The sequence below is a fragment of the Abramis brama genome (assembly GCF_963993115.1).
Source record: "Abramis brama genome assembly, chromosome: 18".
Lineage (NCBI taxonomy): Eukaryota > Metazoa > Chordata > Actinopteri > Cypriniformes > Leuciscidae > Abramis > Abramis brama.
The window spans coordinates 7,928,608-7,953,119 of record NC_139980.1 but is presented as its reverse complement, the minus strand read 5'-3'; the positions used below and the strand labels follow the sequence as shown (position 1 = coordinate 7,953,119).

General features: G+C 36.9%; 3 protein-coding genes across 3 annotated transcripts; all 3 read left to right on the top strand.

Moving 5' to 3' along the window:
- Positions 1 to 375: 375 nt before the first annotated feature.
- ahsa1a (AHA1, activator of heat shock protein ATPase homolog 1a) lies at positions 376 to 4,468 on the top strand. The gene is made up of 9 exons (XM_084092169.1): positions 376 to 950; positions 1,952 to 2,142; positions 2,226 to 2,308; positions 2,380 to 2,497; positions 2,586 to 2,677; positions 2,958 to 3,083; positions 3,222 to 3,323; positions 3,404 to 3,455; positions 3,733 to 4,468. The coding sequence occupies exons 1-9, from the start codon at positions 871 to 873 to the stop codon at positions 3,903 to 3,905; spliced, it is 1,017 nt and encodes a 338-aa protein (XP_083948295.1). The 5' UTR covers positions 376 to 870; the 3' UTR covers positions 3,906 to 4,468.
- Positions 4,469 to 4,939: 471 nt separating this feature from the next.
- sel1l (SEL1L adaptor subunit of SYVN1 ubiquitin ligase) lies at positions 4,940 to 15,902 on the top strand. Its single transcript, XM_084090927.1, has 22 exons — positions 4,940 to 5,125; positions 5,450 to 5,531; positions 5,717 to 5,763; positions 5,888 to 6,059; positions 6,411 to 6,578; positions 6,857 to 6,962; positions 7,921 to 8,083; positions 8,291 to 8,344; positions 8,432 to 8,491; positions 8,816 to 8,897; positions 9,285 to 9,439; positions 9,895 to 9,951; positions 10,060 to 10,128; positions 10,261 to 10,338; positions 10,429 to 10,491; positions 10,575 to 10,662; positions 11,443 to 11,591; positions 11,678 to 11,843; positions 12,668 to 12,742; positions 13,229 to 13,401; positions 13,911 to 14,039; positions 14,129 to 15,902. The coding sequence occupies exons 2-22, from the start codon at positions 5,459 to 5,461 to the stop codon at positions 14,333 to 14,335; spliced, it is 2,334 nt and encodes a 777-aa protein (XP_083947053.1). The 5' UTR covers positions 4,940 to 5,125; positions 5,450 to 5,458; the 3' UTR covers positions 14,336 to 15,902.
- A 370-nt stretch (positions 15,903 to 16,272) lies between these two features.
- LOC311069185 (phospholipase B1, membrane-associated) lies at positions 16,273 to 22,448 on the top strand (the record flags this gene model as incomplete). The annotated part of the gene is made up of 16 exons (XM_084092174.1): positions 16,273 to 16,330; positions 16,562 to 16,626; positions 16,841 to 16,931; positions 17,192 to 17,250; positions 17,727 to 17,794; positions 17,957 to 18,000; positions 18,102 to 18,222; positions 18,390 to 18,441; positions 18,573 to 18,653; positions 18,970 to 19,035; positions 19,514 to 19,605; positions 19,758 to 19,839; positions 20,078 to 20,179; positions 20,324 to 20,419; positions 21,534 to 21,605; positions 21,699 to 22,448. The coding sequence occupies 16 exons, from the start codon at positions 16,273 to 16,275 to the stop codon at positions 21,834 to 21,836; spliced, it is 1,287 nt and encodes a 428-aa protein (XP_083948300.1). The 3' UTR covers positions 21,837 to 22,448.
- Positions 22,449 to 24,512: the final 2,064 nt, after the last annotated feature.

Below are 24,512 nucleotides of genomic sequence, written 5' to 3'. Positions count from 1 at the left end.
AATCAAGTTCTTTACATGTGCTTTGATTAGCTACTAGTCAGAATCACACAAAATCGATCATTTACACTATCAAAATGTGTACTTCTTTAAGGTTTGACAAAAGGTTTCTAAAACATAATGATTTAAAAAGCACTTTAAAGTAAACTTTTAATTTGACATTATTAAAAAGGGCACTTTCTTAAAAAGTCTAGGCCTACTTAAGTGTTTAAACCGGTTTAACAAACATTGTCATGGAAAGTAGCTACCCTAAATGACATTTTATTTGTCATTTAAGGTAGCTAAATACCCTATAGGCTACCCTATTTGTAGTGTAATGTACACTACAAATAGACATTCAATACAGTTAACTTGGGTGTATGGGGTTGCCTGAATTTCAGTCCAGTAGAGAGATGATATTTGGGAGGGTGAGATGGTTGTACTGAGGTAATGAGGATCAATTCCCAGGAAGGTCCGCACTCCGCAGCTTTCTCGTTTCTCGGAGAAGCTTCTCATCTTCACCCAGTTCCGGTTCTGGTACTTTCTAAGGGGCTTAATAAAGGTCTTTGGGGGGCAGCTGACGACTAGTTAAGCGGGCAACTGACCTCTCGTCTACTCCTTACATACATCTTTATCTTTTGCTCCGTGCCTCCTCATGATTTCCCACTTTTAACAGTTTTGTTTTGTGCACTTTAAATAGGCCTACTCGTTCCGTCCTTCTCTGTTCCTAAATATTCTCGTGAATATTTATACGCAAGTTCATCGACGCAGCAAATCAGTTGAGCTGCAGCTGCATACGTTTATGCACGAATTTACATATGTCAATCTGAGCTACTCGCCGCATCCACAGTTTATCGGAACATCTCAGTTCTATTAAATTAGCTAAATTCTGCCATGGCCAAATGGGGAGAGGGGGACCCGCGCTGGATTGTGGAAGAAAGATCAGATGCGACAAATGTCAATAACTGGCACTGGTAAGTAGCACGTGCATGTCCTCCAGTTTGTCGCTCTTTGCAATACAGTGTTGTTAAGGGCATGCCTCTAATGCTGTTGGACTGTTATGAAGTGTCTCTTAATAAATTAAATTCTATTTCCCATCATATGGAGGGTTAATATCCTATTTATTAATCTAGATTTTAAGTTAATATGCATAAATGTAGGCACTTTCTACGTTCACATGCTCAACTATTCAATCTCAGTGTGAGGACAGAATGTGCGGACAGAAACAGATGTAACACATATAAAAATAGATAATTTAGACAGTTTAAAATTGAATATTGCATGTCACATCGCAGGGAACGTATGAAACTGTTTGATATTTCATATCTACTGCCTACATTCAAATAGATTCTCAGAGCCCTTAGGTTAGTTTTTCCAATGTTTGCAGAAGCCTCTGGAATGTCCTGTAGTTGAATGTGAGGGGCTGGCACAAGCTATTTTTGGAAGTATGAATGCGAGACAGAATTAGACTCAGGGTGCTCTGATGAAAAGCAAACAGAGCAAGACTTTTGAACTGTCCCACTTGAAATGTCTAACATTGTTATGTATGTATGTTTCAAAATATGTTCAAATCTAGCCTAAACCATAAAGTACTCACCCGCCCACAGATTGAAGTTCTTTAGGGATGACGTAAAGACTCCCTTGTGGTTTTTCTTTTTTGAGGCTCAGTTTGTAGTTATAAGTAAAGTCCCACAGGAGGCAATCGAAACAATAAATACACTTATTTTATTGGTTCCAATACAACACAAACACATATAATGCATGTGTATGTGTGTGCACCAATGTATGCCACATACAGTATGCCATTGTAAAGATTCTTAAAGAGACAGTCTAATTGGTCAGTCTGATTTATTCCCCAAATTTGGAGAAACTGAAATTAGTGGTTGCATAATTCTCTTTTGAAACATGAATCATATGCAACTTTGATAAAATAAATTATGTTTATAATTATTTAATTTTCTTAATCTTTTTACAGGACAGAAAGAGATGTCACAAGTTGGTCTCAAGATGTAATAAATAACCTCCTTCTTGGGATTCATGTAGAGGGTGAAGAAGGCTCATGCAAAATTACAGATGTCAGCAATATAGACGGCGAGGCCTCCATCAACAACCGCAAAGGGAAACTCATCTTCTTCTATGAGTGGGTTGTTAAAGCCTCATGGACAGGTGAATGAAAGTTCTGTTTGCGTACACAACATAATAATTGGTGCATTGGTGAATCTTCAAGATCTTTTTTTTCTTCTCTTCAGGAACAAATAAAATTGGAATCAAATATAAAGGCACTGTGGAAATACCAAATCTCTCTGATGAAAATGACATGGATGACTTAGATGTAAGTGAACCTCTCTCCCAATAAAATACGAGCTTGTTGCATGAAAATCTAACTTATGTTTGTATGTACAGATCTGTGTTTCACTGTGTAAAGACCAGCCAAGCACACCGCTGACTGATCTCATGAGGAGGGAGGGAGTCAAGAAAGTCAGAATGGCACTGGGCAACTATGTCAAACATCTTAAAACGGGTGACGGTTCTAAAACGTCATTTATTAGTCATACCTGTTTTGTTTTATTTTGTATAGTTAATCACATTCTTGTGACTTGTTTTTACAGAGTTCTCTCAGGGTATGATTTTACCAACAGAAAATGCACTTAACAAACAGAATCAGGAGCCACAAGCCAAGGTCAAACTGGACAACACCCAAGTATGTTCTCATAAACATTTCTGGTAACAGCTAGTCATCCATCCACTTTATTTTATGTCTGAAATGGTCATCTCTCACACACTGTGCAAAGCAGCACAAAACATATGCTGTGTGATCAGCAAGTATAACATTATAGGTGTTTTTCTTTTAGTTTATTGTTTCAGTTATTTAATTTTTTTGTGCTTTTTTTCGGAATCAATTTATATGTGTGCACTTTAACTTTTCACCTCTGTATTAAAATTGAAGATATAAATATATATTTGACCTCCCAACCCCACAGATTGGGTCCTCCACTACAGGTAACTCTTCCAACACTGGAGTCAAAATTCCAACAGTGTCTTTCAGTCTGAAAGACACCTTCCTTACCTCGCCAGAAGAGTTGTACAGGATTTTCCTAAACAAAGAGGTCAGAATCACTCTCCTATTGTTCTGTCAGTCTATACAAATGCAATCAAAACAATACATGTAGATGTATTCTGGTGGTCTTTTATGCACAGATTATTTGATGTGGAACTCACTTGCTCCTTGTCTTTTCATGGTGTAGATGGTACAGGCATTTACACATCTTTATGCTTTTGTGGATGGGTGCTCGGGTGGCAAATTCCAAATACTGGAAGGAAATGTTCACGGACAATTTGCAGAACTGGTAAGAATAATCATTAAATAATTTTGTTGATGACAGTAATTTTCAAAATTGATTTTCAAAATCTTGCCCTTTCCCTTTAGATTCCAGACCAGAAAATTGTCATGAGATGGAGGTTTTCAAGTTGGCCAGCTGGTATTTATTTATTTATGTATTTATTTTATTATTATATTTTTGTTTATATTAATATCTTTTTTTATATCTTATTAATGAATTCACATACCACTTTTAATATTAGTAATAATAATACATTTTATTTTTCTATATTACTTGTTTTGAATATATTAAGGAATATCTATGAAGTCTGAGGAATGTGTTGCTCATTGTGGACTGTTTGTAGCCATTGTTCTTCACTACTGTTGGGTCTGTTTGCTTTAATCTGAGTTATGATTTATTTTTAATTCTCTTTCAGGACATGCAGCAACTGTCATTTTAAACTTTGTGAATCGAGGCAGTGAGACAGAGCTGATTCTGGAGGCCAGAGGAGTTCCCAGCAATGAGGAGGAAAGGATGAAAGAGGGCTGGCAGAGATACTACTTTGATGCCATTAAACAGACGTTTGGATATGGAGCACTACTCTGCTAAGCCAAAGCTCATGTTGTGTCATGCCAGAAACTCGGGACATAATACACATAGGCCTGGTTTCACAGACAAGGCTATTAAACCAGGATTAGGCCTTAGTTCATTTAGGACATTTAAGTAGCTTTTATAAACATGCACTAGAAAAATCATTACTGGTGTGTATCTTGCGACAAAACATAGTCAGTGACATATTTTAAGATATGTCAGTGCAAGTTACTTTCAGTTAAAACTCAAACATGCATTTTAGTCTGGGAATAGGTTTAAGGTTTATCTGTGAAACCAGGGGTTGGATTAAAGAAATGACATCTGTGGAAGTGTGAATATGAAACACTTATGTATATCCTGCCTGCACCAGCAGTTAGTTGGATGCCCACAAACACCTGTGCCTTCTCAATGAAAATAGTTGCCTAAATTCTTTTTGTTTTTTGTTATTCCATTGCATTAGAGATTTTGTCATGTTTGAATGTAATATCTATGTTTGATGTTATGTCTGGGCATTCCAAATATAGATATTGAACAATTTAAAATTGAGTGTTTTATAAGTGAGATTATATTTGCCTGTGATGAAGTGAAAGTCAAATTAATTGTATGATCATGATACCTTTTAAATATATATAATATAAATATATATATATATGTCAGATCTTATCGGAATATCGGAAACTGTGTTGTAATAAAACAGGAAATAAATGTTTTAACTTATAAGAGCCTTTAAACATGCTTATCAATCGAAACATTACTTATTTAGACAATATAATATTTGAAGACTATTTAAAACATTAATTTTAAAATGTATACTAATAATTTATATTATTTTATATCTACCATATTGTTTACTTCACACACGGCTGAGAGAGAGTCAGCTGTTCACAGGCGTTCCCACATCCTGCAAACTGTCGTGTACGCTTCTGCTCCATTCGCGTATCTCAGCAGCCGGAATACTCTTGTGTGTGCACCGCTGATTGGTCAACTGACTCTTGAAGCGCAACGATTGGCTATCACCTACGGTCTCGTATTCTGATTGGTGAAACCGCCGCGGATTAGGAAATAGGTGGTCGGTTAGTGAACAGAAATATGATGAAACACGAGAAACCCTAAGGACGGCTAAACTATCTTGTGTTGTTGAATTTGATAGACATTGCAGTTGCCTTGGAAACATTATTCCGGAAATCGTCCTGGAAATAATAAAGGTCCGCAAGCGCCACAGCAATAGTCTCTGAAAGGTGCTGTGTGTTTAGCTCTGCTAGCTGTGTGTTGATAGGCTGTCACTGAGTTAACGTTAGTTACATTGAGCTGCTAGCTGCAAATGCTTTGGTTATTGTGTTAATGTTACATTTATGCGAATGGATTGTTTTGCTGTAATCCATTTGGGCTTTTGGGGGAAGTTCTGGCTTGCTGGTCAAGTTCTATAGCTAGTGGGTTATGCAGTCAGGTGCAGTTCACTGACACATTTATATAGCTAGATGGCTAGTTAGGATAACTGATAGCTGATGTGCTGATTTAGTTATTTAAGTAAGATTTTTAGTCGTTCACTGCGTTTTGCACAGTCTGGCAACATGAATCCCATTAAGAAGTCTTGTCTGGTCCTTATTGTGGCATTAGCTGTGACTTTGGATGTGACAGCTGGTGGTAAGTCAAATTCTTAAAGTATTCAATGTTCAGTAAAGTATTCATTTTTCCACTAATTAAAGTATTCAATGCTTAGTCTATTAGAAAAAAAAATACATGTTTATTTAGACGTTAACTAAAGTGTAAAGCTATTTAACAGTTCGAATGTATTAACATGAATTGGCTGTTTGGTGCATTCATTGCAGAAGTAATACCAGATGAGGAAGGAGATGCGCAGGTCGGTGCACCTCAGGTAATACAGCATTAAGACATAAGATATATACACACACACACACACACACACGTGTTTGTGTAAACAATGCTATTTTCTTAGTGATCTTTGCATCTCATTGCATCAATGGTTTCGTCAAAATCAGAGCACAGATGATAAGGATGGCTCCAGAATTTTGTCGGGACATCCGTATGTTCCTAAAGATGCCCAGCCTGACAGTAGCACAAAAGACACTGGTGTGGAAAGTGAGATTGAGGGGATTGAAAAGGAAGATCTTCCAAGTCAGCCCCCTCCACCAGAGGAACGTCGTAAAGAAGGTGAGTCGGTGCCAGATGGGTTCTCCAGGTGCTTCCTGATTTATATTTAGCATTCAAGTCTCAGTAGATAGATTTTTCTGTGCATTTAGCATCATTTTATCCATCTCTCTCTACTTTGCAGACATTATTTTACTCCCACCATGAAGGCTTTGATACTAGTATTTGTGTCATATGTTGCTTAAGTTTAAGTTTCACTGCACAAAATCCTTCTTTTCTGTTCATCGCCAGCTTGCAGTGTCTGTTGAGAAAAGAAACATGCTCACCCATGCATTCACCTGTGTGTGGTTGGTTTCCTGTGAAAGTGTCTGGTTATTGTGTTATTTTCTCATTGGCGTTTATCTTGTGACGTAGTTCCTGTGGTGACTGGTGGAACGGCATCTGGAGAGCCCTGCGTCTTTCCTTTTCTTTTCCAAGGGAAAGAGTTCTTGGAGTGCACTACTGAAGGCAGAGGAGACGGGAGACTGTGGTGTGCTACAACGTACGACTACAGCTCTGATAAGAGATGGGGCTTCTGCGAAAGTGAGTGAGCTACTATTGGTAGCATACTTTAGAGTGATTTATATTGTAAAAATGAATCATATTGTTACTCTAGTCTACATGAAATATGATGCTACTTTAGTTGAAAGCGAAAGAGTTCTCTGCACATTCTTTGCTTTTTACTACTCATACTCTTTTGCATAATTAGCTTGGATATGAGAAGGTCAATGCTAAAAATACCGGTCTTTATAAATCAGTCATGATTTTTAGCACTTGCAGTTGTTATACCAATTGTGTGTGATGTCTATGTGTCCTGACAGCGGAGGAGCAGGCAGAGCAGAGGAGGTTGGTGGAAGAGGCTGAAGAACTGTACCAGGCCACACTTAGGGTGATCAATGGCACCAACCGGAGGAGCCAGAAGAAAGAGTGAGTGCTGTGCCATGTATATTTCTTATTGCTTGCAGTGCTCATGCAAAAGTGTTCCTGTTGTTTTTAGGTCTTCAAGCTACAGAGAAAAAAGATTTACAAGATTATACCTTATCTACCCCTAAAGGGTGAATATTTGTACCTTCATGCACAGTGTTTGCAGATTTTTTTTCTGACAGTGTAGGGTAGTTTTGGTTTCTCTGTTGGTGTAAAAGTAACAAATGTATTTTAATTACACTACTGTTCAAACGTTTAGGGTCAGTAAGATATTTATTTGTTTATTTCTATGATTTAAAAAAAGAAAAGAAAAAAAAGAATTCTTTATCCAGCAAGGCTGCAGTAAATCGATCAAAAGTGACAGTAAAGACAATAATGTTAACAAAAGTTTTCTTTTTAAAATAAATGCTGTTCTTATGAACTTTCTATTCATCAAAGAATCCTGAAAAAAAAACTTCTTGGGTTCCCCTTGAAACATTTCCGTGCTATTTGCAGCATGTTTCTTTATTTGGTTGCATTGTGAGGATTTGCAGCACACGTGTTGTCAAACTGATGAAGATGTTTTCTTAATTTGCTGGTATTTTTTCTATTTGCATGTGTTTTCTTCAGTTGCAGCGTGTTGAGCTCTCTCGGCCACTGTAGTTTTCATTGTTGATAATAATAACAAATGTTTCTTGAAGCACCATATTAGAATGATTTCAAATAAATCATGTGACACGGAAGACTGGAGTAATGGCTGTTCAAAATTCAGCTTTGACATGATTGGATTAAATACAAATTTGTAAAAAAATAAAATAAAATAAAAATATTATTTTTAAAATGTAATATTTCACAATACTGTTTGTACTATATTTTTCATCTAGTAAACGTAGTTACTCTGACGTCTTTTGAAAACACTAAAAAAAAATGTACCGACCCCAGACTTTTGAACGTTATAATTCTATTCATTTCTGTATAACAGGTTGTATGAAAAACTCCTGAAAATTGCAGAGATGGGTCATGCTAAGGCTATGGAGAAGGTGGCATATGCCATGCTTTTGGGAGACTACTTACCCCAGGACGTTCCTCAGGCGAAGGAGATCTTTGAGAAACTGGCACTGGAGGGCTCCCCTAAAGCTCAGACTGTAATAGCAACTGTTTATTTACTAAATGTCATCTTTTATGTCAATACTGATGCTTTTTTTGTCCTGTGACTCATTTCAAGCTGTTTGTTAAGAATAGCAGCTGTGTGCTTGGTTATTTTATCAATGCTGTGCTATTGCATCTGCATCAGGAAAACTTTATTCCTTTTTTTTTTAAATTGAGGTCCCATCCAATTTGTGTTCACACAGGCACTCGGTTTCCTATATGCTGCAGGATTAGGAGTGAACTCTAGTCAAGCAAAGGTATCCCCTAATGACATTTATCAAGCACAGTATGCTTACTTTAAATGTGAATGTTTATTGAAAATACTGTATTTAACCTAATTGCAGGCATTGGTGTACTACACCTTTGGAGCTTTGGGTGGAAACCTAGTTGCTCATATGATTCTGGTAAGAAGAATGATTTTCTGTACTAGTCTTTAAACAAGGAAGGATCTTGTTCCAGCCAGGATGCAAGACTTGGATTACTTGCTTATCTTATGTATCAAGTCTTATTTGACTTCACTTGCATCAAGCTGAGTGTCTAGACAAGCCTTCGGAACTACTGAAATTCTGACCGACACATTGGCTCAGTTACATGAAGCAAAGTTGAAACCTCAGAGTTTGTGGCATTTATCCATGACTACTTTCTCAATGCATTTGTATCGCATAGGCTTGTGTTTGCCCTGCAGTTCATGGCTGTGCTGTCTGATAATTATCATGCTTTCTTTTCAGGGCTACAGATATTGGGGAGGTGTTGGGGTTCCTCAGAGCTGTGAATCTGCTCTCACTCACTACAGACTTGTGGCCAATCATGGTAAATGTTGTTACATCGCTGTGCTTCCTCAGATGCAATCCTCATACACATCTAAATGCGTCTAATTTCAGCACAACATAATTTATAAGATCCCTGCTTGTAAGGATGATATCTTGTAACTTACTATTATTTTGGTCTCTGACTTTTTTATTCAGTCTGTTTAAAAAAAGTTTATTGACTTTCTACATAGTGACTTCTCACATAATACATGTGAAAGGATTGTTTTCTTAGCAGTATGAACATAAAAAAGACTAAAAATGCTGTAATATGTAACACATTTTTGGGTTCAATTTACTCATGCTGTGCTGATAGATTTTGGTTATAACGCCCACCATTAATCACTGGTACCACTTAGTTGTCCTCACTGTGTGTGTCTGTCTGTGTTAGTGGCCAGCGATGTGTCCCTGACAGGGGGCAGTGCAGTACAGCGGATCAGGCTCTTGGATGAAGTGGAAAATCCGGGTTCTAGCAGTGGAATGCTAGAGGAGGATTTAATCCAGTACTACCAGTTCTTGGCTGAGAAAGGAGATGTGCAGGCACAGGTATAGTAAAACCATGTTGTTTTGTCTGTGGCATTATTGAAATCGAGAATAGATTGTCACTTATAGTCACGCAATACTTTTATTTTTTGGAATATTGCAGTGTTTATTATAAATGTGTTATCCCTGCACATCATTATTATTTTTTATTTTATTAATTTGCCCTCATAATCTTTAATCAAAATAACTTCCTCTTCTCTGATGATGTGTTTACTGGAGCGAGGACGTGACAGCAATAGCAAACCACAGCAATCCAATCAATTCCCAATGGATAAAATCACATCCAGCAGTCCTAATTTATTTATTTTTCTTCTCTCATTCGAGAAGCCATTTCTCTCGATATATGTCACAATAGGGAAAAAGTTATAATCACAACTTCTGTTTCATGTCAACTTCAACTGTATTTTGATCTACCTGTATTTTTGATGATTACAGTCACATTTGCATTTTTTGTCTAGGTGGGTCTGGGCCAGTTACATTTACATGGAGGACGAGGTGTAGAACAGAATCATCAGGTAATTTCTGTTCAGGCGTATTTTGTATTCAGGCTCTGCAAATTTAATAATTTAATAAAATTATATGAAAAAATTATTTTATACTTTCTTTTTGACATTCATTTTCAGCGAGCATATGAGTACTTTAACCAGGCAGCAAATGCAGGGAATACACATGCAATGGCATTCCTTGGAAAGGTTCCAATGTTTTTTATTTTATTTATATTTTTATTGGACTGTAAATTAATGTCATTCTTGTCTTGTGTTGCTTTAATCTTTCAACCTCTTTGTGTCCATCTTTTGTTCCTCATTATTATTCTGTTGTTTTAGATGTACTCTGAAGGCAGCGAGTACGTGCCTCAGAACAATGAGACGGCCCTGCAATATTTCAAAAAGGCTGCAGACTTGGTGTGAATTTTTTTCCCCTCTGTCAAAATTCAGAAACTGTTATTTTCAAATGTTCTCCTCTAATCCTTTATTTTTGTTTTCATCTTTTAGGGTAATCCAGTTGGCCAGAGTGGGCTTGGTATGGCTTATCTGTATGGAAGAGGCGTTCCTGTGGTGAGTTTCCTGGATGAGCTGAACTAAACACTGTATGATCATTAAATGACCTTTTCAGTTATTGTTTCTTCTCGTTCCTGCAGAACTATGACCTGGCACTGAAGTATTTTCAGAAAGCTGCAGAGCAGGGCTGGGTGGATGGACAGCTACAGCTGGGAACCATGTACTACAGTAAGTGTGTGCTGGAGAGGGAGATTATGTGCAAATTATGTGACTGTGTTTTTTTTCCCTCACTTCTGTTTTTTTCCCTTTTCTGCTTTCACTGCAAGAGGAAAAATAAGCAGTCATTTATTATAAACGGGAACAAATTTACTGAGCCAGTAAAGGCCATGAAATATATACCTACTGGGTTCCACTAATTTCGAACATCTAGAACACGTCATTCATGAATGTTACATTTTATATGTAAATATTGTGATTCATTTAATAATGTCTTGATCTACGAAAATAGGTTTACTGCTCATATTTTCAGAGCAAGTAGTGTGCATATTCCTAGCAATTACACAGCAGATGCCTCAGAATATTGAACAGGGAAGTATCTTTTAGAAAATGTCTTAGAGGGTTCTCAGAATTGTGGAATGTTGTTGTTGTTGTAATAATAATAATAATATCAAATGCATTTTATCAGACATTCCAAATTTTTGAGAATATAACAACTATTACTGTCATTAATTATTTAATGAAAAAAAAAATGTCCCTCTCTACCCATCTTTCTAGCTCACTGTTTCATTACTTCAGTTGCGATTTATCTTATTTTTGTCTTAAATCACAGCAGACTCTTTTGGCTTGGTTGCCTAGGTGATTGTTGCCATGCCAAACTCCCACCTGCATTCTGCTTTGACATGATCTTGACAAACATTGAGGACTGAGGAGTGTCTTAGTCATTTCAGCTAGTGGGTGTTTGAGAGTATGAAAAGTGCCTTTATGACTCTCTCATTCTTCATATTTTAGATGGCATCGGGGTAAAGCGTGATTATAAGCAGGCACTTAAATTCTTTAACCTGGCATCTCAAGCGGGTCACATCCTGGCCTTCTATAATCTAGCCCAGATGCATGCCACGGGGACTGGGGTCATGCGCTCCTGCCACACTGCAGTGGAGGTGAGGCATTATTATTTCATGATGCATAGCCATGTTTCAAAAAGCTTTTCTGATAGTGTTTAATGTATGTGTATTTGTGAGAGCAGCTCTTCAAGAATGTGTGTGAGCGCGGCCGCTGGTCTGAGAGACTCATGGCGGCATACGGAAGCTTTAAGGAGGGAGATCCGGACTCTGCTCTAGTACAGTATCTACTGCTGGCCGAACAAGGCTACGAGGTTGCTCAGAGCAATGTGGCCTTCATCCTCGATCAAAGTGAGTATGGGCTCTACCACCAGAGGGCGTCAAACCCCGTACACCTACATGCATGTTAATGGTGGTTTCTAGTTAAAAGCTGGTCTGAGAAAGCAAACCTGGATCTTTCTGACCCTTTAAATGTGTCCTTATAGTTTTCACCTCAGCCAGCATCTGCCTTGTAATAGGAATTTTGTTTTTAAACCTTATCTTTATTGCAAAAAAAGTCTCTAAAAAAACCCAAAACAATTTACATAAGCTATAACTGCTGCCCGTAATCGGAATTTTGTAATAAAGAACAGGATGAAAATGATTAAAATCTTAATTTTTATTAGGCCTGGAAAAGTCATGGATATATGCCTTGTATTTTATAGAAAATATTATTTTCTAAAGGGGATGTAATTATTATTATTATTATTTTATTTTCTGCTCTAAAATATTAATTGGCTTGACTTTGCTAGATAATTTACAAATTTCTTAAACTAACATAGCTGATTAAGTAAAATTATTTAAATATATTAATTCAAAAATGCAATGAAAAATTGGCCTGGAAATCTTTATATGATTTTTTTTTTTAAATAAAACATCATTATTAGTAATCAAGAATGACTGGAAAAAAATGTATGCAAATTCATGTCAAAATATGTGGGAATGCACAAAGAAGGTCACAGAATCTTCCGTGATGGTAAAGCAGTCTACGCAGAGCCTGAGAGACCACTTAAAGATCCGTCAGCCTTTCCTTTCATGTTTACTGTCTCTTGGCAAATGAAAACCCAGCTAAATTAAGCTACTTCACATTTGTGAAGGTAAATCTGACTGTGTATGTGTCTTTTTTTTTTTTTCAGAGGGGTCACAGATCTTCAATGAGAATGAAACGTACCCACGGGCTTTGCTCCACTGGACCAGAGCAGCTGCTCAAGGTTAGACTGTTCTCTTCAACCCATACAGTCACTCTAACAAAATGCCAAAGTGCTTTGATGGCCTTACAACCATTATAGTGAGACAAATATAACTGCTTACTACACGGCTCTCTCAGATACTTGATCCTGATTGGTCATTCGTGGCATTATGTGTGGTCAGATATTTCTGTATAATTAATGCTAAACTGTATTTGACCATTGTAGCTACTAGCAACCAGTCTTCTACACTGTCATCGTTTTGCATATCTCGTATTACTCTGCAAAAAATTATTTCAATGTTTCATGCCAATTTATTTACTTATTTGCTACACATCCACGTAACAAGCTGGTTCATGTATAGTCAGACGGTCATTATCGCTAAATAAACCCCTTCAGGCTGAAACAGGATTCCTCTGCTTCTGTTTTTATAATTTCATTTTAATTTTCATGAGGCTATTGAACATCCAGGACATTTGTAACATTAGCTGTTTTATCTTTTGTTTACAGGATACACAGTGGCCAGAATCAAGCTGGGTGACTATCATTTCTATGGCTATGGCACTGATGTGGACTATGAGACCGCAGTCATTCATTATCGTCTGGCCTCTGAGCAACAGCATAGTGCACAGGCCATGTTCAATCTGGGATATATGCATGAGAAGGGCCTCGGTATCAAACAGGTGAAATCTCCATGTATATTAACATATAGCACGTACACACTACTGTTGAAAGTTTGGGGTTGGTAAGAATTTTTTATGTTTTTGAAAGAAGTCTCTTGTGCTCACCAAGGCTGAATTTTTATCTGATTAAAATACAGTAAGAACCATAATGTTGTGAAATTATATTACTGTTTAAAATAGCCGTTTTGTGGTTTTACATATTTCAAAATGTACTTTATTCTTGTGATGGTCTTCAGTCACTTGATTCGATGCTCATGAAACATTTCTTATTATTATGAATGTTGAAAACAGTTGTGCTATTTAATCATTTTGTGGAAACCATGATACATTTTCCCCCAGAATTTGACGGAGAGTTAAAAGAAGAGCATTATTTGAAATAGAAATCATTTGGAATATTATAAATGTCTTTGCTCTCACTTTTTAATGCATCCTTGTTGAATAGAAGTATTCATTTCTCTCTAAAGACCCCAAACATTTGAACTGTAGTGTTTTCGGTTGTTCCTCCACAGGACATTCATCTGGCTAAACGTTTCTATGACATGGCTGCAGAGGCCAGTCCCGATGCCCAAGTTCCTGTGTTCCTGGCCCTGTGCAAGCTGGGCCTCATTTATGCACTACAGTACCTGCAGGATCTCAATGTAAGTCGCAACTTTCAGTGAGGATCCACTTAAATCTGACATTGTCTCAAGTCAAGGAATAACCAATAAATTGCATCTTTTATCTTCAGCTGAAGGAGCTTCTTTCTCAGGTGGATCTTGACCAGTTACTGGGTCCAGAGTGGGATCTCTACCTCATGACTGTCATTGCTCTGCTCTTGGGCACAGTGATCGCATATCGGCAGAGACAGCACCAAGCCGTACCCAGAGCCCCTGCAGCGCCCCCTAGACCTCCAGGCCAGCCGGAGCAGCCTGCCGAAGAGCCTGAGGAACAATGAGAGAGCAGGGATCAGGGTGGAGGTGACCGAACGGGACTAGGAGTACGGGAGACCGAATTGAGGCCCATTAGCGTCTCTTTCCCCGGGACAGCCGCTGACACCTACACCCTGCTGTGGTCTTTAATCCTGTAAACCCCAAAAGAGCTTTCAGGACTCTTGTTGCCCTGTCCAGCCCCTCTCTAGTCTTTTTTACTGTGGCTTGGGGAAAAACTAGATGAACTTCTACGATATCTTAAACGTGCGCCTCAGGGTTTTGCCAGGTGAAATAATATTTGTGCAAATCAACGCTCACTATGTGGGGGGAAAAAGATCACATTGCTGAAGGAACTACGGTAGTTGTTTCTGAATTTTGCTTGCCACTGTGCTAAAAGTCAAGGATCATACCTATTTTGTGCAACCCATTCAGTTTTTTGTTCTTGGTAGTTTGGTGCAAATTCGGATTCGGACACCATGCCTCATTGGGATGCAGAGTGCGAGATGGGCTGCGCTCTGAATTCTATATGTAAAAAGTTCATACACTAAGCATGTGTTCCCTTTTAAGTGGCTTGCTAGCAGATTTTTTTTTTCTTTTTTTTCCAGAAATTATTATATACAAATTATTTATAATGTCAGTATTTGGACAAAAGTTGTTTTCACCAACACATAGGTGTAGATTTCACTTGATTAAACATGAGCAGTTACAGATGAATAAACTACATGGTAATTAATCTAAGGTTATCAGTCTGCCAAAAGGCTTTTTATTGCCATAAACGCTCACCCTGCCAAACATTGAATCATTGAGACGGCCCTTGACCTCATTTTGTGTGTCTGTAGCACATTTATGGTAAAGATTCAAGGCTGGTGTCCATTATGTTTCAGATTGTTAAACGTCTTTCTTCAGCAGTCATTCAACCTTTCCAAAAGTTTCCGAAATAAGAGATAAATTCCATTGCATACATGCAAAACATTTTAATTGTTAAATGGGTTGCTGTTTGCCATTATGCTCAGTTTTGGTATTACAAGACACCTTTTTCCTTTTTTATTTTCAGATCAAGACATTGAATGCTCTCAAAGCTATTTTTGATGATTATCATATAAGGTCTTTTGCTCTGTAACATCAGCTTCCTGAAGCGGGTTAATTTGCTTCAGAACGTGGCTTTGTGTGCTGAATCATAGTTTTAGGTTCTTTTTTCAGAGGAAAATATTTTTTCAGATTGTGAGCATGTCTAGAATATTTGATCGTTTGGCGATGGAATGTGTCTGTCGTTTCAGGAAATATAGCAATACCACAAAGCTTGGTGTAAAAAAAAAAGAAAAGAAATCTGTAATGTAAGCCTACATATGTGAATAGGAATGTAAAGAACTGTTTTTCATGCAAAGATGCACCAGAGCATTAGTCTGTTTTTGTGGACTTCACGTAATTCAGCAATGGTTTGAAACTATAAAAATCATATAACAGATTCTTCTATGTAAATCAAGCCGCTCATAATACAGAGATGACAACGGATGAGTCTAAAAAAAAAAGCAAATAATAACATTTTCAACTGGCAATGTTTCTAAATAACTAATAAAAATCAATGGGTTCACAGCGAATGTCATTTCCTTTCTTAAAATAATTAGACCAACAAACGCTATTCAGTCCAAACAAACATCCATCATCAACCGCCACCTTATTTATTTCTCTCTGAAAGGATTCCTGGTCCTGATCTGCACTGCGCTGCGGATCCGTTTCTCCCAGGCCCCAGTGCTACATGGTTTCCAGTAAAGCTCTCTGAAGTTGTGAATGGTCACCAGTCCCCTGGCAGTTGCATGTGCATCTGGATCATGCTTTATGTCGGTGGGCCTGAACTTCGTCACTCAGCTGTTTTGGGTGGGGGAGATAAAGGGGCACTGATATAATGGCCCCGTTCTCTCTGCACGCACATCCATTGTGCTAACCAGCTTGGAAACGCTCCACCATGGAGTGGCTTTTCATTGCCGTGGCAACCTGTTTGCTAGCCCTCTGCCCTGTCAAAGGTAAGTACTAGAAGCATCCAGAGCTGGGAAGATAAGCTGGAGCGCAGGGCCCACGATACATGTGTGAGATTGACCTGGGATGCCAGGACTCCAAATTGGTGGAGCGAGATGTTTATGTGAACCTGTGTTGAAGGCCTTTGTGCTTGTGCTGTACCAATGGAGGCCGGTCTGTGTCATATTTTGACTTTTGCTAAGGCTCAAGTACTCATGGATCGTAATATTTATCTCAAGGTGACAAGTGGAGGCTGGAATATGAGGAAGGACTCAGTCACTACAGCGAGGAAGCGCTTAGAAAGGTGCGTTTGTGTTTTGTAATGGGATTGTTTTGGGCTTTATCATAAGGTTGAGGATTTTTTTCTTTCTCATGAGGTCATAAATACAACTGTCCAATTAGTTTATCTTTGATAAATCATAATGTAAAACATCATTTCAGTACTCCAGGTGGTCTATCTATGGGGTGGCTTGAATGTTTTGGTTGTGATGCCTGTTTAGCATGTTATTTTGTTACAGGAGTTTCCTGAGAAGACCAGGCCAATCAGTTTCAAACATCCACTGTTCACGTGTCCTGACATGAGCCCCTCCTCTTCTGTGCCAACCTCAGGTAGGCTGCTCTAGGGTCTGCGTTTTAGACTATTTTTCCACATTGCGACAAGGTTTGCCAATGATGAATACACACTACTGATCTAAAGTCAGTACGATCAAGCTTGACTTTACAAGCCGCCAATGCTAGTCATGCTGGAGACAAAACATTTTTTTTTACATTAACACTGATGTTTATTATTGATGATGAATGTACCACAGACAAACTGCATTATATAATGTTTTGGTACTTGCTCTTCTGATTCGCTGTATCTCTTGTAGTTGAGCTGGTGAGGGCAGCAGATATTAAAGTGATCGCTGCCCTTGGGGATTCACTGACAGTGAGTGTGATTATTTACTCTTTCCTTTTTTCGGTTTAGTGGACTTTTCATTAGTTGGCTGACAACAGAATTCATTCTACACCTATCTTTATTCATGAGGCAAAATGAGGTAAACAACTTAAAGGGATAGTTCACCCAAAAATGCAAATTCTGTCATCATTTACTTACCATCATGTTGTTCCAAACCTGTATGAGTTTCTTTCTTCTGTTAAACACAAAAGAAGATATTTTGAGTATTTGTATTACTCAAGTATTTTTTTTTTTCTACTATGGATGTCAATGGAGCCTTGAGCCTGTTTGGTTGCCCATATTCTTCAAAATATCTTCTTTTGTGTTTTTAATTTTTTAATTTTTGGGTGAACTATCCCTTTAAGCAGTACAAATACATAAATTTGTTATTGATGCAGTTACTGATAATATAAGGGTTTAGCGAATAAAGCAATAATGATCTCTAATAGTAATTGTCTCACTTGTAGACAGCCATTGGTGCAAATGCAACCACAGTTCTTGGCATACCGATTGAATTTCGTCACGTGTCATGGAGGTAAATGTATTACTAATACTAATATAACATGCTTTTAGAAATAAAGTGACTTTATATCCAGTATGATGATATTTCTCATACTTTGTGAAGTTCTAATAACGTGGCCAAAATATTTGCCCAGAATTTTTGTAATTGTTTTGTAATTATTCCATATTTTTAAAGCATTGGCGGCTATGGAACCTTTCAAGATGTCATTACACTGGCAAGTACGTCCTTTTGCCTCAATATCAGTCATATGAAAAGTAAAAATTGGTGAATTGAACTGAATTGAATTTGTGACCCGGGATCTTCTGTGCTTTTGATTTAGACATCATTCGACTCTTCAACCCCCACTTAGTGGGTCCTGCCCCAACCAAGACGGTCCATGGTACCCCAGCTCCCCTCTGCGAGACTGGATTTAACCTGGCTGTAACCGGACACAACACCTTGTAAATGCTAGTACATCCCTAGTCATTCTTCATAAATGGTTGTTAAAGAACAAACACCTGAAAATATGGCATCAAGATATTTTTACTTTTAACTCTATTTTGCGACCTTTAATTTAGCGAATGTGCCATTGTATCAGGCGATGATATGAGTTTTGCTTTCTTCCCAGTAATCTTCCTGAACAAGTCAGACATTTGATTGATACATTGAAAACATATGAGGTAAATTCATTATTGCTTTTGAATACGCTGTTTCCGAAACTAAATGTGTTGTTTGTCCTCTGCTTCTGTTGTTTATTACAAATACAGATGCTGAAATCTTGGCATTATTGTGATTCCATCTTTTGCTACAGGATATTGACTTTGATGAAGACTGGAAACTGTTGACCATTCTAATTGGGATGAATGACATCTGTGATTACTGCAAAGACAAGGCATTGCTTACAAAGCTGTTTGTTTGGCAAACTACAGACAGAAGATTCTTCTACAGTATTGACAGATTTTGTTCAAAATGTCAAAGCGGGAACTATAGGAGGTTTAAAACAAATGTTATATTGATTGTGAACACATAGACGCTTGTAGAGATGATCATCAGCATGAGTAATATCGCCTTGTAATGTGTTTGCTCTTTGAGAAACAGCAGTTGTAGGCAGTAAAAGTGACCTTTAAAGAGTCTATATTCAGACATATTGTCCTTTAGGAGTGTTTTTATAGAGCCTCTAAATGTATGTCCTCTATTTATGCACACAGTCCCTGTTTTCGGTGGAGAACTTTGTCCATTACATGACTGTGTCCTTGGAAATGCTGATGAATGAGGTAATAGCAGATTTCGAGATATAATATCAAATGCTTGGGTTTTTAAAAAGTCTTTTATGCTCACCAAGGCTGCATTTATAATACAAATACAGTAAAAACTGTAATATTGTGGGTGAATTATTTTCATTTTAAATATGTTTTTAATTTATTCCTGTGATGGCAAAGCTGAATTTTTCATTGAATCATCATTACTCCAGTCTTCAGTGTCACATGATCCTTCAGAAATCAGTCTAAAATTCTGATTTGCTGCTCAAGAAACACTTTTTTTTATATAATCAATATTGAAAGCAGTTGTGCTTAAATTTTTTTGTGGAAACAGATTTTTTTTCAGTATTCTTTGAATACTGCGTTTGAATATTTGAAGAGCAGCGTTTCTTTTAAATGGAAATCGTGTGTAATATCATGTAACTTTACTGATTTTTTGTTGTTGTTGTTAATCAGCTTAATGCATTAATACAATTTTCGATCACCTTTGCAGGTTCCTCGAATGATAGTGAACGTGGTCCAGATACTGCCGATGGAGACCCTCAGGGAAGTACAGAAACCCACCCCAGGATGTCTGCTCCAGAGGTACAGGAAATTAAATTATGTCATGGATACTCGATATGCATTGTGTATTTATTTTCATGCACAATTAGCAATTCAAAAATCTCTTTGAATGTTCATGCTCTTTCAGTGCTACAGGTTCATTTCTCTCATATTCAATGCTCTGGTCTCTCCAGGTCATTCTGCTCCTGTCTGGTAAAGCCAGCCGCTGGATCCGCTGATCTAAAGGAGCTGGTTGGAGTCAACCTAGAATTCCAGGTGGATTTGTTTTCTCAGTTATCTATACAGATATATTACAAATCTGTAATTTGCAAATATGGTGCTAAACTGTGTGGTAAATGTGGTTGCATTTTGTCTTTGTTTCAGTGTAACTATACAGTTTAAGTACTGAATAGAGCTAATATTAATTAACAACATGGACTTATTACAGTAAGTACATGATGTGTAATAAGGACACTGTAAAATAAAATGTTACCCAAAATATCTTTTGTTTTAGAAAGCACTGGAGCAGCTCTTGCACAGTGACCGTTTCTTTAAGAATGACTTTGCTGTAGTTTTGCAGCCATTCTTGAAACACGCAGACCCTCCAAGACTCCCTGTAAGAAGTGACCACTGATTGTGTTATGTTTATAATTTATGCCACATTTCTGCTAGCTTTGCATTAGGTTTAAAATTGAAAGTTTCCATTAATATGTGCATGTGCTGTTCAAGGTTTGTGTCTCATTAATTTGTCCCTGATTAGAATGGGAAGATTGACATGAGCTTCTTTACCCCGGACTGTTTCCACTTTACTATGAAAGGACATGAGGAGCTAGCCAAGGGACTGTGGAACAACATGGTAAGTTTTGGTTTCACAAATTCACAACGCTCCATTTAATAAAATAAAATAATATATAAATATACACTACCGTTCAAAAGTTTGGGGTCAGTAAGATTTTTTAATGTTTTTAAAAGAAGTATCTTCTGCTCACCAAGGCTGCATTTATTTGATAAAAAAACAATAAAAAACAACAGTAATATTGTGAAATATTATGACAATTTAAAATGACTGTTTTCTATTTTAATATATTTTAAACTGTAATTTATTCCTGTGATCAAAGCTGAATTTTCAGCATCATTACTCCAGTCTTCAGTGTCACATGATCCTTCAGAAATCATTCTAATAAGATGATTTGATGCTCAAGAAACATTTATGATTATTATCAATGTTGAAAACAGTTATTTACATTTTTATTTCATGATGCTATGATGAATAGAAAGTTCAGTTGATCTGAAATCTAAAGCTTTTATAACATTAAACACTACCGTTCAAAAGTTTGGGGTCAGTAAGAATTTTAAGTTTATTTTTGGGGGAAAGAAATAAAATAATCAATACTTTTATTCATCAAGGATGAGTTAAACTGATCAAAAGTTACAGTAAAGACATTTATAATGTTAGAAAATATTCTATTTTAAATAAATGCTGTTCTTTTGAACTTTCTATTCATCAAAGAATTTTGAAAAAAAATGTTTTCAACATTGATAATAATAATGAATGTTTCTTGAGCATCAAATCATTATATTAGAATGATTTCTGAAGGATCATGTGACACTGATGACTGAAGTAATGATGCTGAAAATTCAGCTTTGATCACAGGAATAAATTACAGTTTAAAATATATTAAAATAGAAAACAGTTATTTTAAATTGTCATAATATTTCACAATATTACTGTTTTTTTATTATTGTTATTTATAAAATAAATACTTCTTTTAAAAACATTAAAAAATCTTACTGATCCCAAACTTTTGAACGGTAGTGCATATACATAACAAAATATGTAATAAATAAAACATAAAATAAAATATAATTTTGATGTACACATCAGCCACAACCTCTGATTATCTCTGTCACTGTCATATAGGCACAGTTTGTCATTCTGAAATGGTTTCTCTAATTTTTTTTGTGGCAAGTTTCAACCTGAAGGGGAGAAGTTCCTGGTGGAGAGCTTTTCAAACTCTATTGAGCTTATTTGCCCCCCTGTGGTAAGAAATGATATTTTATTTTATTATGGATTAATTTGCTAATTCTATTATTACATCCTTTTTTTTTTTCTTGTTCAAACTGACAAATCCTAGAGTCATCCGTACATTTACACCAGACCCACTGTTGTAAAGCCAGGCCCGTCAGCTGGCATCAGACTAGCCGTTCTCCACCTCATGCTTGCCTTGGCTTTCCTTCCACTGTGGTTGGCTGTAAATCTGGCCTCCTTGTAGGACATCCATATGGAGTATCATGGTACATCATGTCTGCCCACCTGATGTTCTACTTGTGCTGGATATCAATGCTTTGACACTCTCAGAACCATTGAGGATCTATTTTGAGACTTGAGCCACTGCAGGATGATCTATGATAAAACTGATAATGAGGGTGTGAAAGATAAATAAAAAAATAGAAAAATGGACTTACAGTCAGCATCATATTTAATTGCTCTGTGGAGTTTCTGCAATGGAAATGTTAAAACCTCAGAATAGAACAATATATGCTAATGTGATGACCTTTTCTGATATACCCAACTAAAATGGCACAAGAGCAGGTGCAAAGCCACATTTAGCTCTGCGTAATGCTGCTATAATTCATTTAGGTACGAAAGGTAACTGTGTAAGCTGATTCCGGGTTGTCTGAATAAAAACGGCCAGAGGTTACACTGTAAACTCATTAAGCCTCTGCGGATAAAGGATTTTAATGTCGAGTGAGAACAATTGTTTTGCTTCTGAGAGCATGGTGAAAAGTACATAAGTATGATGTACCACAGTAATAAGATCATTGTTTTGGATGCTACAACTTGAGAAGGTCTTCTCAAATAAAGATTTCAGAAGGGACACTTACCTCTTTTCCTTCCTTTTTTTCTTTAAAAGTAAGTTTTTACTTTAAATATGCTTTTTCCATACATGCTGAGGGTTGTTCATGGGTCAATACATTCTTCCATTACCAATCAAATAACCTTTCTTTATTGTTCTTCTTAAAGGTTCTTAGCAGCTCCTAAAGATTCTTGGAAACGAGCTTCTTTCCTACACAAAACAAATAAATAAAATGAATAATTATTCAATAAAATAAATTATAGCTATACAATTATATGGGCTGTAGCAAATTAGCTCAATGAAATATGAATAATTAATTATTACTCGTTATAATTCTAAATATTTGGATCGGTTAATAAAATTAATTGTAGCGGAATTAATATTTAATCAATTAACCTGTTTGTCCAGTGAACACTTCAGAAAGGTTATTTTTGTGGCCACAGAAAAATAACCTTTCGTACTGGGTACAGGATATGCAGTCTCAGAAGAAAGTTATGATGGTTCAGTTGTTCAATGGTGGTGAAGTTGCAACAGGTTCTTCCATGTTGAAGAATGACGAACTTCAGCGATGTTAGTCTGACTCGGTTGTGGTCGGAAGAGTCCTCTCTTCCGGATGGGAGGTTACAACATGGCTGGTTGTAACTTTGAAGCCCCTCCATCTGCGCACCAGGGCGAAGTGAGGTCCCCACGGCGTCACGGTCGGACCAGATGTCTCCAGTCTTTTCCACACAAGTTGCAACCAGAAAAGAGAAGGTCACTGAGTTGATGCCCTTTTAACTTCCGCCTCTTGAGTTTGGCTTGACCAATGAAAAGGGTGTATTTTCAGGCGGGAAATTTTCATTTGCATGATCAGAGTGGGCTGGCAGTTGTGTCATTTTAATTAATTTAACAAGAATACAATGTATGTTATGAGGAGGTGATATATTATTTTGATATGAAGCATGATAAAGTTATACATTATCTAATAATTCTATCATAAGGAATGCATAAAACAGTATACAATACAAAAGACAATTTACAAAATCATACACATTTGCTGGAATGTCTCTGAGGTTCACTAGTTACCTGGATAGTGGTAGAAGGGGCTTTATATCATTATAAAGGTTGATGATGATCAGCGGGAGGCCAGACATCACGGAGCCTGCTTGGACCTTTACTTGTTACAGTCTTGAGGGGAAATCGAGTCTTACGACTCCCAAGTGGATTATTAAATATAACAAATAATTGTGTGTCTGATCTGTCCAGCCGCTACATGGTGGTTTCTTCACATTTATCCTTAATGAATAAATATATTCATGTTTTGTCAGTCTGATTTTGTCTGCATTCTTAGTTGAGGTTACTTAATCAAAAAAGCAAGAGAGATATTTTCTGTGCTGCCCATGCTGCATATTCATTATTATTATTATTGTTATTAGTGGTAGTAGTAGTATCATTCAAAGTGGATATGTATTAACCCACTCTCGGGGCTGTCAGTGTCTAGTAGTCTTGCTTTTAAAAGAAATTTGCAATCTGCAGATACAGTATTTATATATTTTTTCCACAGGAAATAATGCCTTTTTATTGTTTATGCTTCTATGATAATTGATTGAGGTAGGCTACATTTGGTTGATGGTTTGCTAGATCACAAGATTGAATCTAAGGTTTATTTGTGAATTAATTTCCTCCCCAAAAAAAAAAAATCATTAAAAAAAATTCAAATGCACTGTTATTTAAGAAGTGAAGCATATTGGGAGTTGCAATTATTTATTTATTTATTTATTACAAATACACTTAAAATGAACAAATAATTGGTTTAACCCAGCTCTGAGAAACTGCTTTCTGTGGTTAAATTGTGTATTTTTATAATCAGAAATAATTGGACTCAGTGAAACATTATGACAGGCGTTTCTCAGAAAGTAGTCAACTTCTGGTTATGCAACTTGTTATGAACAATCTGTTTGAAATGAAACAACAGAACAGCAAATTGCTCATTTAGTCTCTTGTTCAGCTGGGTACATTAAAAAAATAAATCTTCTATCCATGCATGGCTGAGAAACGGCACTGCACAGTTTTGAGTAGTATATTTCTACAGCTAGGACAAATGTAGAATTT

Coding starts and splice junctions, on each gene's coding strand:
- ahsa1a (XM_084092169.1), top strand. CDS start 871: ATGGCCAAATGGGGAGAGGGGGACCCGCGCTGGATTGTGGAAGAAAGA. Junction 951..1,951: donor AATGTCAATAACTGGCACTG/GTAAGTAGCACG, acceptor ATCTTTTTACAG/GACAGAAAGAGATGTCACAA. Junction 3,324..3,403: donor ACGGACAATTTGCAGAACTG/GTAAGAATAATC, acceptor CTTTCCCTTTAG/ATTCCAGACCAGAAAATTGT.
- sel1l (XM_084090927.1), top strand. CDS start 5,459: ATGAATCCCATTAAGAAGTCTTGTCTGGTCCTTATTGTGGCATTAGCT. Junction 8,084..8,290: donor GCTCCCCTAAAGCTCAGACT/GTAATAGCAACT, acceptor GTGTTCACACAG/GCACTCGGTTTCCTATATGC. Junction 14,040..14,128: donor AGTACCTGCAGGATCTCAAT/GTAAGTCGCAAC, acceptor TTTTATCTTCAG/CTGAAGGAGCTTCTTTCTCA.